Source organism: Mesoplodon mirus (genome assembly GCF_964341445.2).
Source record: "Mesoplodon mirus genome assembly, chromosome: 3".
Lineage (NCBI taxonomy): Eukaryota > Metazoa > Chordata > Mammalia > Artiodactyla > Ziphiidae > Mesoplodon > Mesoplodon mirus.
Window position 1 is genome coordinate 132,020,623 of NC_138978.1, and position 17,542 is coordinate 132,038,164.

A 17,542-nucleotide genomic window follows, 5' to 3' on the forward strand; every position below is an offset into this window, starting at 1 on the left:
TAATCATCACCACTGTCTAATTCCAGAATATTTTCTTTCTTTTTTTTTTTTTTTTTTTTCGGTATGTGGGCCTCTCACTGTTGCGGCCTCTCCCGTTGAGGAGCACAGGCTCTGGACGTGCAGGCTCAACGGCCATGGCTCACGGGCCCAGCCGCACCGCAGCACGTGGGATCCTCCCAGACCGGGGCACGAACCCGCGTCCCCTGCATAGGCAGGCAGACTCTCAACCACTGCGCCACCAGGGAAGCCCCAGAATATTTTCATCACTACAACAAAGAAACCCCATACACATTAGTTCCTCCCCTATCTCCCCTCATCCCAGACAACTACTAATCTACTTTCTGTCTCTGTAGATGTGCTTGTTCTGGACATTTCATATAAGTGGAATCATACAATATGTGGCCTCTTGTGTCTGGCTTCTTTTACTTAGTATGTTTTCAAGATTCATCCATGCTTCAGCATGTTATTGATACTTCATTCCTTTTTATGACCAAAGAATATTCTATTGTATGAACATAAACACGTTTTATTTATCCATTCAGCTGCTGATGGACATTTGGGTTGCTTCCAGGTTTTGGCTGATAATGCTGCTATGAACATTTCTCTGTGAATCCCCTTTTATGGCTTTGTTTCAGGAACTGCACTTCATTTCTGTCATATGCTTATTGGTTTAGAATTCCTAAGCCTACACATATTTAAGGGGTAGTGACATAGACCCCACCTCTATATTGTAAAAGAGCATGTGAGATGGGAGATACTGTTACATCTGTCTTTGGAAAATATAATCTTCTACAGATAGAATGTTCAGGGAAAGTGAGGTTTAATCAGAGACCTGAATGCTAAGAGGCAACTATTGTAAAAATAGACGGGAAGAGCTTTCCAAACACAGAGCAGCTAGTATAAAAACTGTGAGGCAGAACAAGTTCAGTTCTTCCCTCAAACTCCAACAAGGTTAGTGTGGCTAGAGCCAAACAGGGAGGCATTAATCTTTGATGGATGAAGATAACTATTTATTGAACATGTATTATGTGCCACATGCTATATATATAGTACATTACATATTTGGAATAACCTTTTGTTATAGAAAACCTATTTTTTTAAAGGTGAGGGAACTGAGGATCAGAATTTTTCTAATGTAATCTGTACAGTAAGTCCCCTACATATGAATCTTCAAGTTGCGAACTTTCAAAGATGCGAACGCGTGTTCCATCAACATCAGACATGAGTGAAATTGCAGCTTGCCCTCCATCTCCTATTGCTGACGATCCTTCAGCTCTACCATCTCCCACCTCCTCTCCCTCCTCCAGTCAGTAACTCTTCTTGCCTGTTCACTCGATGCCAACTCCTGTATGCCAGGTGTTGTACTGTACTACTGTACTTTTCAAGGTACTGTACTGTAAGATTAAAAATGTTTTCTTTATTTTTTGTGTTTGCTTGTTTTGTATGTATTATTTGTGTGAAAACTATTGTAGACCTATTACAGTACAGTACTATGTAGCCAATTGTGTTAGTTGGGTACCTAAACTAACTTTGTTGGACTTACAACACACTCTCGGGATGGAACTTGTTCGTATGTAGGGGACTTACTGTGCACAGCTAGGAGGTGGTAGAGATAGAATCAGGATTCTAACTAGGTTCATCTTATAAAGCCTATTTTGACTTTTTTAACCACACACATCATGGCCCAAAAAAGTCACTATTTCAAGGCCACTTATAGATGTAAATAATTGTCAATTTTAAAATAGATGCTTTGGGGCTTCCCTGGTGGTGCAGTGGTTGAGAGTCTGCCTGCCGATGTAGGGGACACGGGTTCGTGCCCCGGTCCGGGAAGATCCCACATGCCACGGAGCGGCTGGGCCCATGAGCCATGGCCACTGAGCCTGCGCGTCCGGAGCCTGTGCTCCACAACGGGAGAGGCCACAACAGTGAGAGGCCCACGTACCACAAACAAACAAACAAACAAACAAACAAATAAATAAATAAAATAAAATAGATGCTTTGTAAATGCTCAACAGCAAAAGGTAATCAAAAGAATTAGGAAATAAGAATACATTCAGAATGATGCTAGCATTCCTATACATATAGTAACTAATGCCAGTTTATTATTACAATAGTTCTTTTCAGTCAGAGATTAAATTTACATTTCAAGAATGTTGAGTTACTGTAAATAAATGCTAGTAATTTGAAATATTAGCAGTATTTTTCACAGTCAATTTCCAAATATTATTTTTTCAAGGGCTGCCAGAAATAACATTTTTTCTGCTATGAAATCTGGAGTTTAAAATTTTCCATTTTTGTAGCTGAATTAGGTAAAAGTTTAGAAATGTTGTTTCTTGTTTATTCAAATACAAGATTACATTTTCTAGAATAGGATTGTTTTTGTGAATGTCATGAAAAACAAAATCTTTGTTTCTCTGGAGTTCCAATTGCCCTTGCTATACATTTACCATGGCTGATGATATCCCATATTTAGAATAACAAAATTAGTTGTGTCACGATTAGGGGAAATTATTTCTGTAGAAGATAAATACATCTCATTTCAGAAGGAGATGATCTCCTAAGAAACAAAGATATTGTTTTATATGCAAATGTCATCAACTGAAGAACAAAACCAAGAATCTAATGCAAGAAGAGTCCAATTGTTTCTAAATAGAAAGTTTACAATTCTATTGTCAATTTCTTTTTAAAGACTCATAAGAAAACCTTTCTGTATACCTTTTAAAAAAATGATGCAGAAGTCTGGTCTTTAAAAGAAGTTTATATACCCCATGTCTGATAGATGTTGATTCATAATTAAAATCTTGACACCTTGTTTTTACAGGGGAGAGTGGCATTGTGGTTACTATCTGAGGATGACAAATCTTGAAACAACTAACTTCTCATGCAGTTATATATATATATATATATATATATATATATATATATATATATATATTTTTTTTTTTTTTTTTTTTTTTTTTTTTTTTTTTTTTGCGGTACGCGGGCCTCTCACTGTTGTGGCCTCTCCTGTTGCGGAGCACAGGCTCCAGACGCACAGGCTCAGCAGCCATGGCTCACGGGCCCAGCCGCCCCGTGGCACATGGGATCTTCCCGGACTGGGGCACAAACCCGTGTCCCCTGCATCGGCAGGCGGACTCTCAAGCACTGCGCCACCAGGGAAGCCCTCATGCAGTTATATTTTTATATTCTAAGTATTTGTGTCCAACACTGCATTTTGTTAAATCAGGGTAACTTTACTCTTACTTTTAAAAACAAGAATTTATGTCCTTTTTTCTGGTCTCTGATATGGACCATTTCACTGAAGGACGCTCATTCATTCATTAAAGAAATATTTATTGACTATTTATTAGGTATCATGCATTCTGTTAGGTGCTGGGAATACAAAGATCATAAGAAATGGTTTTTGTCCTCAAGTAGCTTGCTATATTTACTAAGGTGATTGGATATGAAAAATAATCATTACTGTGCAAGAAAATAATTGCTCTACTAGAATTATTTACAGCGTGGTGAGGAAAAGGAAGGGTGGTGGGAGGGTCTGGTGACAGTAAAGAGGGAGCAGACTGAGAGGAGGCTGGACACATAGATTGGGATCAGAATGCAAAAGAGTTTAGATTTGATCTCATGGACAAGGAAAAATCGCTTTTGAACTAAGAGCAGGGCAATAATGTGATCAGATATAGATGGTCAGAGTTAGAGAGGGATTGGCAAGAGCCGAAACTAGCCTCTTCCCTTTACTTCAGATGGTATCTCTCACTTTCTTTGAACCTTGCAATTTCTAGTTCATACCATTATTAATGCCAGACTTTTCTTGATTAGTAGCTGTTTATCAGACTTGGAATATGTGCCTGAGCACTGCTTCTCTTTTGAAGGGCTCATTGTCAATATTTTCCCTTCTTCTCTTCTTATAGAAGACTTGTTTAACCATTATGGAGAGATCTTTCTGCAACCTATCATTCATCTAGCAGAGGCATCCTTTACCTTTTAAACTGTTTTTTGTTTTCTTTTTCTTTTTTTTTTTTGTTTGTTTTGGCTGCACTGCATGGCATGGGGGATGTTAGTTTCCCAACCAGGGATGGAACTCGTGCCCCCTGCAGTGGAAGCACAGAGTCCTAACCACTGGACCGCTAGGGACGTCCCTAAACTTTTAATCTGGTAGGAATGCTTTGCTGTTTAAAGATGGTTAAAGGGTATTTAAAAGATACTTCAAAAAGACTGTTAGAAATCGGTTCAAAGCTGATATATTAACTGTACTATATCTCAGGCTCATAGCTGATTTTTAAATAAACTTTAGTTTTAAATGAACTTAAGTTTTTTCTTGTGGCAAAGACCACCAGGAAAAGAAAAGTTTTATAGTATAAAAATGCCATTTGTTGAAAAAAAAGTATTTTTAAAGTATTTGTTCTCTTCTTTTGATGAAGAATTATAGACCTTTATTATTAAAGGGAAAAAACTCGTGTCTTTTTTAAAAGAGGTTGCAGAGATACAGTTCTAGCAGGCATATAAACTATACATTTAGTGTGCTACATCTCTAAAAATTCATTAGTATATATAGTTTTAAAGTGTTTTTGCTCTTTCTTGTATTAGAAGGAAATAAATTTGACCTGCCATATATTATGGACTATAAGATATTTTGAGGGGATTTTGTTTTCATAATCTTTACTATATTTTCATGCCTAGAAATTATAAAGAAATTAGAAATCACATATAAAATCTTACTGTTAAATTTTATTATTTGACTTGGCTCTCATTGAATCCAAACCATCCTTTTATGCAGTGCTAATTATTTAGAGTCTCAGCTTTGCTCTTGAGTTAGCAGTACCTGATCAACTTTCCAACTGTAAAACAGTTTGAAAATCAAATGTAGCTTACATGCAAGACCCAACAAAATTAAAAGTGTTAAGTACGTTTTGGCAGTTCACTTTTATTATGCCCAGTCCTCAAATGTACCAGCAGATAATCATCTGAATGTTAGTTATTTTTCACATGCTTATGTGATCACACAAAAAGTACATGCTAAAAAGAAGCAGATGGTGACAGATGGGGAAGGTTGAATAAGGTGGTTTTGGAAACCTAGAGAAATGCACTTCTGTAATAGTGTAAAAATAAAAATTATTTGATAATCAAGTTAGAACTAACAAGAAGGTTGCAAAAAATGACTTGATTGTTGGAAAATACGTAGTATCTAGTCGTGGTTGCTGTTCAGGAAAAAAGTGTATATAATTTTATTTCATATGTGTAAAATACTGTTTTTCAGTGGCTGAAAATGGATTTTTTGATGTATTCCTAGTTTTCAGAACCTCATTTTTGGAAAACATTTACTTGGTATCATTTTATTCACTTTTCTTTTGAAGCCTACTAGGTTTAATATCTTTTATAATATGTATTTTGACAAAATCTGAAATAGACAAGAATATTTTGATAACTATTTTTTAAATTTATTTATTTTATTTATTTATTTTTGGCTCCATTGAGTGTTCACTGCTGCACATGGGCTTTCTTTAGCTGTAGTGAGCTGGGGCTACTCTTCTTTGTGGTGCGCGGGCTTCTCATTGCAGTGACTTGTTGCAGAGGACGGGCTCTAGGTGCAAGGGCTTCAGTAGTTGTGGCACGCGGGCTCTAGAGTGCAGGCTCAGTAGTTGTGGTACATGGGCTTAGTTGCTCCGCGGCATGTGGGATCTTCCTGGACCAGGGCTTGAACCCATGTCCCTGAATTGGCAGGTGGATTCTTAACCACTGAGCCACCAGGGAAGTCCTTGATAACTATTTTGATACAAAGATTTGCTTAAAGTCATTGTGATTCTATATAGAGAATAGCACAAATGGAAATTAAATTCTATGTAAATGAAAGACCAAAAGTATACAATAACTTCTTTAGAATGGGTTGAGAGAATCATGTAAATTAAGGGTGAAGGTAGTTTGTAGTGTGGAGGGTAGTGTACATGGGTGGAGTAGTTAGAACCAAACTCGATTTAAGAGTACTAAATGGAATTTTATTTATTTATTTTAAATACAACAAAGAATAAATGAAAAAAAATTTTATGGGCTCTATCAATATTCTCTTTAGGGGATCCTAAAATAAATGAATGAGGTCAAAGTTGTATATGTTTGTACATTTCATCTGTAGATAAAAATAGTAGCACACATAGTTGCATTTTGCATACCCTTGGACAAAATTCTACTGGTTCTAACAGATTATGAAACTAAATCTCAAAATCTAAACTTCTTGTAAAAATTAAAAGTTATTTTAGTAGCTTTCCCAAAACTGTATACATTCCTAATATTTTATTTAATTGTTAATGATTCATGTAACAATTATCCTCTTGAGGTGTTTTTGAAAACCTTCATCTTTCTGATGGTTCTAAAAAGGTCTCATCACCAATATTAAGGGGAAAATTAAGTAAATGAGCACAGTGATTAGTTCAGACAGAAGTTGTCTGCTTTATAGTTAGAATTTCTATTTAAGAAATTCTGTCATGAGTTGGCTGACTGTTCATACTGTTCTGGATAATATTAAAACCATCCCATTTTGCTATACACCTGAAACTAATACAACATTGTAAACCAACTATATTTCAATTTAAAAAAAATTTCATAGTAAAAAAAATCTCATTGGGTATTGTTTAAATATGAAGAAAAATGATATTTTTAGTTCAATGTTAATCTCTCTCAATATTTATAAGTAGCAGCTTTTACTTCCCTAGAGTTCTGTCAGTTCTTATAGTAGCTATTTTTCACCTAAAGTTCTTTTCAGTGTTATATAGTCTTTTGGTTTTAACAATCAGAATATTTGCATTCAGTACTTTGGAATGATCCTAATTTAAGCACAGAGTTTAATTTTAAATTCTCTGCAACATAAGAACATATATAAAACTAACCCTAACTGGGAACACTAGTGATTACCTATAGTGTTTTACAATGGCCTTTTTTACTTTGGTTACAAAGACCCAGTTTCTTAGAATCCCATATTGTTTATTGCTTCAGGATAAAAAGGAAGTATAGAAATCTCTGGGAAGATACACGTAAGTATGATTTAATCACCAGTATTGTATCCATTTAGCTTTTCTCCTTATCAGGAATGTTGCCTGTTCTAGGCAGAGAATGCTTTTGAAAGCACGATGTTAGCTGCATGCAAGTACTTGTGTCTGCATGCTAGGAGGTAGCCATAAAGCTTACAGCATCTTAATTCAGAACAAATGGCACTTACAGTTTCAGTCTCTTTAGAATTAGAGTGGTTGAAAACTGGATATAAAGTATATATTTATGAATAAAATACCAATAAACCATGGAATTCATAATTCTTATGAACTATATAGTTCCACTGAAGCTGCAGTACATTTTAGAATCTGAATTAGAAGATTTGTAGTTCATTTTTTAAGCAAATTCCTGTGATGTTAGGAATATTAAAGGATTTTTGTAAATTATAAAGTATATAAATGTGTGTTTATATATAAAACACACATATAAGTTACCTGAAGTATAAGGTTACCAGAAAAAAATGTTTTTGAATTAGCGGTAAATTGGTTCATCCAAGTTCGCAGTTTAGTTTCACAACATAGGTGTACAGACAGTTTGTTTAGATGTTTAATTTTTTCCCCCATCTGTTCTGTCAGGATTATTGATTGAACAGTAAGCCACTCCAGGGCATACATAGCCTCCTCATAACTGCTTGCCTTGAGTGCATTGTGTGGCCTGGTGAACAAGCTGAGTGAGGGAGGAAGGTGTTCCTTCAGCTTCCCAGTAAATCTTAATTGGTAAAGAATATTGAAATGAGTATGTTTTTTGAAAGTACCCAGTAGCCAGATTTTTACATTGGGAACTTTAATTGATGGTATCATTTTAAAATATATAATTTATTATTTAATGTCATTCTTTGAAATTAGTAACCATTCAAGAGCTGTTCATGGTGATTTTTTAAAACTCATCTGGGTTTTGATAAGTAGAAGTATCTACATTAAATGTTATCAAATATTAATCAAATATTGCCAGAACATTTAAGAGTAATTGATAACATGCTGTGACTTCCTTGAGTCTTAGATTTTATTATATCATAAAGTGAAGCAATCTCTGGCTTGTAGTGGAAACATTGAAACTAAGCCTTTTTTCCTAGAGCTTGTGCTCTGTTGGGGTGTTTATTGATATGACCTCTTGTCATTTGTTAACATTTACATTCTTTTAGTGTTCCAAATCCCCACTTGTTCTTTATCTCTGTTTGGACATTTGTGTTAAATGTGCTTATAAAGTGAAGCTATATCTATGGTTACAGAGGACAGTAGGTGCAGAAGGAAATACTAAATGTCTGCATTCATATTTAAAGTTAATTTTAGTTTAAACATTAGTGACATTGATTTCATGGAAAACAGACACTGTCTTTAGTTTAATTCTTCAGGATAAGTCTTTCAGTGGATTATTTCTTTAGGAGCAGGTTTTGACCTGCATTTATATCTAGATTATATGATAAATTGCATTTTAATGGAGTTGAAATGTAACTTACCATCGTTGTACCTCTACATTACCATTTATCCTACTGGTTGGATCAATCCTCATGATAACCATGAAGTAAATTAGCCTTTTTGCTAGGGAAAAAAAATGTCAGAGGTAACCAGAAGGAATTGCAACTCTTAGGTTAAAGAATGTAAATTTTTTATATTACTAGGCTGTGGATTTTAATTTCACTCTGGAATTTCTACATTATTTCAAAGTATTGTATTTTGAAATAATTTAGATGTAAGGAAAGAGAAAAGCCATTGTATGAACAGTGGTAACATGTTTTTTATTATATAGCCACATGTAGAATATTATAATCACTTTTATTTCTTGTGTATTTCATATTCCAGCTGTCTTGAGGTAGGAGTTGATCAGAAATCTTTCTTTTTAATTGATAGCAAAGACTCTTAGATAAAGAGGCCTGGCTGAGTTGTTGGGGTATTTTCTCCTCAACATTGCCTAAGTTTTACATGTCAGTAAGATAATACATTACATCAGATTTGTTTAGTACAAAGTAATATAGCAAACAGCTCTAACTGTAACATTATGTATGTATATTTCAATTAAAGCTCGTATGTTCAAAAGCAGAACCACATATCTTGAGAATCAGTGTTCGTGTTACAAAGCTAAATAAAATGTATTTTATTTTATCAAGCAGATTTTTTTACAATGTAGTTTTATTTTTCAGTTGCTTATTTCTCTTCAAAAATAAAACCCTTTTTTTATGTACTCACTTTCCCTGCTGGCTGCAAACCAGGTATTTAAACAAAAATAAAGGATTGCCAGTTTTGCCAGCTGGGAATGAGAACCCGGCTGGTGAAATGTGGGTTCGGGAGGCAGTTAATCCAGCTTTTATGCTTTTTATGGTTTTATGAAAAAAGAGGTTAAAAGCTACATTTGGCTCATTATTGTATGTACCACTGTTTTGTTGCTGTTGTAGGAATGCAGTAAAAGGTTACTTAGATTTAAAAAATTTTGTTATTAGGTAAAATCTTGCATCTATTAGATAAAGGCCTACAAACAGCACATTCTACTAATTTGATGTGGGAGAGATTCAAAAGTCACTGGTATTTAAAAATTATATATACAGCATTTCCTTTAAGTACACAAGTAGAATTCCTTCTACTTCAAGTTGTTTCTTGTTTTCTATATGTTCTCACATTACTCATTTCAAACAAGTAGAAATTTTAAATATTTTTGGCTAAAGATAGAAACTAGAATTTATTGTTTTCCCCAAAAACATCTTGCTTAGTTTGTTATTTACAAAAGGGTTTTGGAAAAATATAGAAACTGGACTTATGTTTATATATTGCCAATGCAGTTTCTAGTTGTCTTTAGCCACAAAACAATGATACAATTGAATTAATACTAGGGATGTAATGTACAATATGATAAATATGGTTAACATGCTGTATGTTACATATGAAAGTTGTTAAGAGAGTAAACCCTGAGTTCTCATCACAAGGAAATTTTTTCTTCTAATTCTTTAATTCTGTTTCTGTATGAGATGATAGATGTTCATTAAAGTTATTGTAGTAATCATTTCATGATGTATATAAGTTAAATCATTATGCTTTACACCTTAAACTTATACCATGCTGTATATCAATTATCAAGCTGTATGTCAATTATGTCTTGGTAAAACTGGAAGAAAAAAATCTTTTCGTAGCATTTGAAAACAATACTAAATAGATCTTTAGGTAACATAGTTTTTTTCTTAAAATTACATTCTCCACCTTTAAATACCCTGTCTACCAAAGTGCCTTTCATAGTATTTATAGTAATCATAGTGTAGCTGTCAAGAATATTATGTGCATTTTACAAAATTATTAGTTAAATTTTAAATAAAAGTCACATAGGCATAATCTTCAACAACATACTTAACTCAAACTAAGAAAGTTTAGAACATGAGTACTACTTTGTTCTATATCAAATTCTCTCCAATGTCATCAATTATAAGATTTTTTTGATTGATTAATTTCATGTATATGGTTTTCTTGATCTGTTTATCCCAAAGTTAAGAGGATCAGATAAAATAAGCTTTAAGATTATTCAAAGATAGTATCTTAAAATAAAATATTGAAAGATCCAAATAGATAAAGAAAATTCCATTGGATGAGAAACATATGCAGTAGAAAGGTAAAGCAAATTTTACCTTTCTGGGACAAATGGCGTGTCATCATGTTTCAGTTTGAACAGGTTGCTCTAATAGCCTAACTTATACTTGCATATTGTTTCTTACTAAATTCATTTTACATGTAATGTGTTTTGGGAAATAAATTTAAGGTCATATACCCTACAAATATTGGGTCCATAATTTTTATTGTTTGTGTTTAATAGAAATTGTTGTGAGGTACTTAAACTTTGGATACCAAAGTTTATTACAACCCAAACAGTAAATCTTTATATTCACCTGTTGCTTAAATATTTCCTGAAAGAGTTTAAACATGTAGGGGCCTCCAAAAGTTTTTATATTTATTTTCATGGTTGTCATGCCCTGGACTCTTCTCTAGTACATTGCATTTGTTTATTCCTATCTTTCACTGTTTGATTTGTAGTAGTTGGTTCTTCTCAGTACAAGAATGTGGTAGACACATTATGTTCTCTATAATCAGCACAGTTTAGCTCTAAGTTGTTACTTAAAGTCCATGTTAGTGGAACCAGAATGAAAAATTAAGTAGGCCTAAATGAAAATATGCAAATAGTTTTCATTTGATCCTTAGGGCACTCATATATTCATTTACTAAGAATCTGTTGCAATACCTTTTTTGGTACCCAGTCATTTCTGGATATATATTGAACATTTCACATATTTGGTGTGATTTTTATCTTTTGTAGGATGCTTCATAATTTAAATGTCAAGATCTCAGAACAGCCTACCTAGGTTATGTAAAAATCTTATGTTTTATAAATAATGCTTTAAAAGCTAAGTGTAAAAATTGATCTTTTACTGGTTTCACTTTTAGGTGTTAGAAGATAATGACTATGGCCGAGCCGTGGATTGGTGGGGCCTTGGGGTTGTCATGTATGAAATGATGTGCGGGAGGTTACCTTTCTACAACCAGGATCATGAGAAACTTTTTGAACTAATTCTAATGGAAGACATTAAATTTCCTCGAACACTCTCTTCAGATGCAAAATCATTGCTTTCAGGGCTCTTGATAAAGGATCCAAATAAACGGTAAGATGCAAATAGCACACAGTGAGTTACTGATGAATGTGGTTAGGAATTGTGATATGGAAATTAACTCAAATATAACTAACTCCAAGAAGCAATGTATTTGGTGTAGACATCTTCCCACTGAGACACTGACTTATTTTTAACTGCATAATATAGAACATTTAAAAAATTTCCTCAACTCTTTCCTAACTTGGAAATTTTATACAGATTTTACCACATAAAGATTTTGAGAGTTTTATGAACAAACAGTTTCTTAATTGCCATGGTGCTTGCTATTGTGGGGATAGGAGGATCCCTTTTTTCCTTTCAGTCTCTGGGCTTTATATTTCTGCTGATTTACATTATAAAACTTATAGAACTGTCTCTGTATTCTCCTCCCACATGTATGCATATTAACATGTCTAACTACTTTTTTTGTCTTTGAAGATAATTCTTTTCCACGCATGGCTGAAAGGACTAATGGCAAAAAATGTCTTTGCATACTTTGTTTTTCTACTTTTGTAGCTATAGCTATGACCTGAAGAATCCTACAGCTCTTTGCTTAATGAGCTATAATATTCGTTGTTCATGTTCATATATTTATTTACACATACATTTTATAAGTCATACATGAAATGAGTATTAATTTTAAAATGTCACTTAATATATGTGTTTGTATATACATATGTATATTCTTTGTTCCAGTAGATATATATGCATATCAGTATGTCTCTGAAAATCTCTTAGACCTTAAGCGTCCCATTTCATATATTGTTTAATCTTTTGTAACACCTCACATAATTTTTGTTAATGTTCTGTTTATGGTTGATGCTCAGTATGTATTTGTTGACAGACTGAATTAATGAGTGAAGGAATAAATGAATTTTAAATTGTGGGCTTTGTCTACCTTAGAGATAGTTTCCATCACATACTTCTAGCTTTTAAATTTGTGAGGAACATGATTTTACCTTCAGCAGAAATAAGCAAACATAATAAAAGAGGTACCATCTTTTTGCTTTGTGAAGAACAATTCAAACATGTTTCATAATTCTAGTAACTGAAACCTTACCTTATATTTATGAAGTGATTTTGTGTTCTTTGTCAGGGCATTTGCACATCTCTTGTTTCCCTTGCTTTTTAGTAGCCTGTGGAGTAGGTAGGATAGATATTATTCTCATTTCCATTTGACTGAAGAGAAAATGAGGCCCAGGGAGGGTTAAGTGATTTATCCTAGTTCTCACAGAAAATTCGTGTAGAACAAGAATAGAAATCAAGTTTATATGTGCCTATTTGACATTTCTCTTGTATCTTCTTTACAGTGCACCGTTTTCTTAGTTTAGGTTTTAAAATGTATTCCATTTGATGTTATTGTTTCACAACTATTGTAACAAGTGGTACTTGGCAATAGATAATCTTTATATAGAGCTAGGATTTCAATTTTATCTAGTTGAGTTTTGGATCTAATATTTGCCTTAGATTTCAAGGGCAGTGAACTTTTAGCCCATCTTTTTCTGACTCCTTCTGGTTTTCATGTCTATGTCTCATTCATTTTTTTATTGTCATTTCCCACCCTCCACCCACACCCCACCCCCTGGGGATAGCACGTAGTAGGTACTTAATAATTGTTGAATACACGTGAGGTAAATTTCTAGAATGTTAGTGGCCTGGTATGTAGGACAACTCTTAAAGTTTTGTCTACCCAGAGGTTGATATTGTCTAAAGAGAAGATGTGGTATTTTTAACTATCTGTTATTTCCTTTTAAGGTAGATATGTCAAGCCCCTCCACTGCTACATTAAAATACTGGGAATGCAAGGATGAATAAAATGGACAATCTCTGCTCTAGTTCATAGAATAATGTGGGGCACAAAACATATATTCACAGATGCTCAGGTTAAACTACATACAAATGCTTTTGAAATTATTAGCTGTTAAGGGGATTGGAAAACTTGAGCTGGCTCATGAAGGAATTGCAATTTGCAGTGGCTTTCATGAAGAGAATTTTACATGTAAATAACAGCTAGAATTGCAAATGAACATGGCATTTGAGAAGTTCAGCAACTGGAGTGTAGAATATGAGTTGGGTAACATTGGCAGATGAAGCCAATATGTTAGGTTGTAAGGACCTTATCTTTCTTAGAAAATATTTAATCTTTATTCAGAAGGGGATGAGAAGCCACTGAATTATTAAAAGTAAGGGATGGTGTAATCAGGTCTGTGTTATGAAAAGGTAACTCAGGAAGCTTTGTCATGGATAGATTAGAACAGTGAAGTGCCAGGGGCATGTAGGCAGAGTAATTAAGAATACATATGGAATTGTCCAGATAAGAGATGGAGTCCTTCCTAAAGCAGTTGTAAAGAGTGCTAAATAGAACTTTGTGAATGATTAACTAGAAATGGTGAGGAAGAGGAAGGAGTCAGGATGCCTCTGAGGTTTCCAACTTGGATGACTAGTTTGGAGAATGGAGTTATTATTAACAGAGAAGGAGTACAGGCAAAGAAAGAGGCTTGATGGTGTGGATGTTGACATTAGTTTTGCTATACCGAGTCTGAGGTATCCAAAGAAAACCTAGATGTCAAGCAGGCAGCTGAAAATAGTACCAGTGCTTAATAGAAACACAATAACTAATTTTCTCTGGGTATATGTCCAGGAGTGGGATTCCTGGGTCATATGGTCAAACTAAAAACTATTTTTAGTTTTTTAAGGAACCTCCATACTGTTCTCCATAGTGGCTGTACCAGTTTACATTCCCACCAACAGTGTAGGAGGGTTCCCTTTTCTCCACCTCCTCTCTGGCATTTATTGTTTGTAGATTTTTTGATGATGGCTGTTCTGACTGGTGTGAGGTGATACCTCATCGTAGTTTTGACTTGCATTTCTCTAATAATTAGTCATGTTGAGCATCTTTTCATGTGTTCGTTGGACATCTGTGTGTCTTCTTTAGAGAAATGTCTATTTAGGTCTTCTGCCCATTTTTTCATTGGGTTGTTTGTTTTTTTGATACTGAGCTGCATGAGCTGTTTGTATATTTTGGAGGTTAATCCTTTGTCCGTTACTTCATTTGCAAATATTTTCTGCCATTCTGAGGGTTGTCTTTTGGTCTTATTTATGGTTTCCTTTGCTGTACAAAAGATTTTAAGTTTCATTAGGTCCCATTTGTTTATTTTTGTTTTTATTTTCATTACTCTAGGAGGTGGGTCAGAAAAGATCTTGCTACAATTTATGTCAAGGAGTGTTCTGCCTATGTTTTCCTCTAAGAGTTCTATACTGTCCGTCCTGACATTTAGGTCTTTAATCCGTTTTGAGTTTATTTTTATGTATGGTGTTAGGGAGTGTTCTAACTTAATTCTTTTACATGTAGCTGTCCAGTTTTCCCAGCAAAGATGAACTTATTTGCAAAGCAGAAATAAAGACACAGACTTGGTATCCACAAACTTATACCAAGGACAGAAGGATGGGGTGGGATGAGTTGGGAGATTGGGATTGACATATATACACTACTATGTATAAAAGAGATAACTAATGAGAACCTACTGTATAGCACAGGAAACCCTATTCAATGCTTTGTGTGACCTAAATGGGAAGGAAATATAAAAAAGAGGGGACATATGTGTACGTATAACTGATTCACTTCGCTGTACAGAAGAAACTAACACAACATTGTAAAGCAACTATACTCCAATAAAAATTAATTTAAAAAAAAGAAACACAAAACTGAATATTTGGATTTGGGATCTGTAGATATCTAGGAGGTAGCTGGAGCCATGAGAATAGTGAAAAGAGTAGAATATAAAAAGAAGGCAGCCTAGGACAGAGTCTTGGGAAATGTCAAAATTTAAGAGGTAGAAAGAAGAGAAAGAGCCAACAAAGGACCCTTCCAAAAGTCTTTGGAAACGTAATCAAAGATAGCACTATAGTATACCTCTTTATTATTCCTATTCAACTATTTTCAATACTGCCTGAATTTCTCTGATACTCTTTACCGAATTGCTATCAGTTCCATCAAAGAGTCAGCTCTCATCTTGCTTTTACTTCTTATTCTGCATTACTTTATGATTATTCTATTAGTATCTCCTTTAGCCTCCTATGCAAATTTTGTAGGAAAAGCATGACCTCATGTTCCATTCAATAACACAAGGAAAATGTGAATTAGATGTTGTTTCTAGTTATGAAGAATCCATAGTAGCTGAGGATTTTAGTTTGGCTTTCTGATATGGGAATTTGGTATTCTTAGACAAAAATATCTTAATGTAAATCACATTTTGATATAATTTTGAAGTTTTAAATTGTATATTAGGGAGTCATTGACATTGAAATTTTTGACAGTTTCACACTTTGAAGAAGCTTGTGTTAAAGAATCTCTACCAACTTCTAAAATGGTAGCCTAAGATTATATTCTTAGTCGTTGTATAGCATTCATGGCCGATACTTCAATTTTATATGTATTTGATAAATATAGATTAAATGCTGGCTATGTCCAAAGCAAAACTATTGCTAGAGAATTGAGGGGTGACATAAAAATGAAAAACTGAAGCTGAATTAAAACCTTTTAATTACAAAAATGTTTACGGTTCTCCATTCCAACTGCTACCTCATCCATCTTCTCATATATATAATTAAGATTGAAAACAGTATTGAAATAAACAATAACATAAATGTAAGAAAATACAATGAACTGCTGATTTTTCTTGTGCATACTACTTTAATGCATACTTTGAAATGTTGAATAATTCTTTTCAGAAGCCTGTGTTTTGGTGTTTCTGCTTTTCTGGCTCCCTAAGCACAAGCTTTAAAACGCTTTTTGGATAATCCAGTACTGAACTCTCCCCTCCAAAGAATTTGCATTCTACCAGGAGAGAGACATATACAACTTGAAATAGAATGAAAAAGAGTGAGGCCAGGGAGTCAAGTGCCGAGTGTTAACTAAATATAGATTTGCCAGTCTGAAAGTTGCAAATATGCATGCAACTATTATGATCTGATCCAATCTAAAAGTTCCATATCAGGAGTGTAGTTTATTCTGTATGAATCTTGAGATAGGAGACCTAGATAGTGGGAACTATAGGATCATCACTACAGATATTCAGATATCAGCTAATTGTTTTATTTTCCATTCTGACAATGTGTCAGAGGATCCTGGATTCTTCCCAGTCATGTATTTCTTATACCTAATAATAACCAGAGTTCATTAAAATTGTATAATTGTTTGTTTTCTATGACTTACTTGCGTTTCTTCCTACTCAGTGTTGTGTTGGGAGTTGAAATGTACCAGCTTAGAATAGCCAATTGTTAAATTTCAAAAATTTTGTGAGCTGGTTGTTGAATACAGTCATTATTAAAAAATAAATTATATAAACTTACAGTTAAATCAGGAACATTAAAATCACGGGTAAAAAATACTCAAAACTCATCACTCTTTAATAATGTTGTTAAATTTTACTCTTATCTCTGCTTCTGAGGTTACTTATCTATTTTGCTTATTATATATTTTGAGGTTAGAAATACTATATAATGTTTTACTTCCACACATCTTGTATCAGTAAAAATAATAATATATATAAAATGCATTATATTGTATATGCATAATTTCCCTCAGAGAGCTGATTGTTAAGCATTTACCAGCACATATCATTTCTAATGATGAGTAAAATCAAATAAAACTTGCTGTATCAAATTCAGATTTAAATAGATTTCCTTTCTTTTCCTCTTTCTTTCCCTGTCCTTTCTTTTTTTTCTCTTTTTCCTCTTTCCCTCCCACATTACTTCCTTCTCTGTTTTTTTCTGTTTCTCTCATCCTTTCTTCATAGTGACTAGTAGGCACTGTATGAAACTGAGAAAGCTAGAAAGCACCTGAATTTCAGATTGTGTCAGGTATCAGTTGAATAACAGTACCTTCAA

At 33.9% G+C, this 17,542-nt stretch overlaps 1 protein-coding gene across 3 annotated transcripts in view; it reads left to right on the plus strand.

Annotated features, from left to right (window-relative positions):
• Positions 1–17,542, plus strand: part of AKT3 (AKT serine/threonine kinase 3) — a 391,924-nt gene that overhangs the window by 295,340 nt on the left and 79,042 nt on the right. For all 3 annotated transcript variants that reach the window (XM_082616001.1, XM_082616000.1, XM_082616002.1), the window contains one exon: positions 11,451–11,665. In XM_082616001.1, coding sequence (XP_082472127.1) covers positions 11,451–11,665 — 215 coding nt within the window. The remainder of the gene's footprint in view (positions 1–11,450; positions 11,666–17,542) is intronic.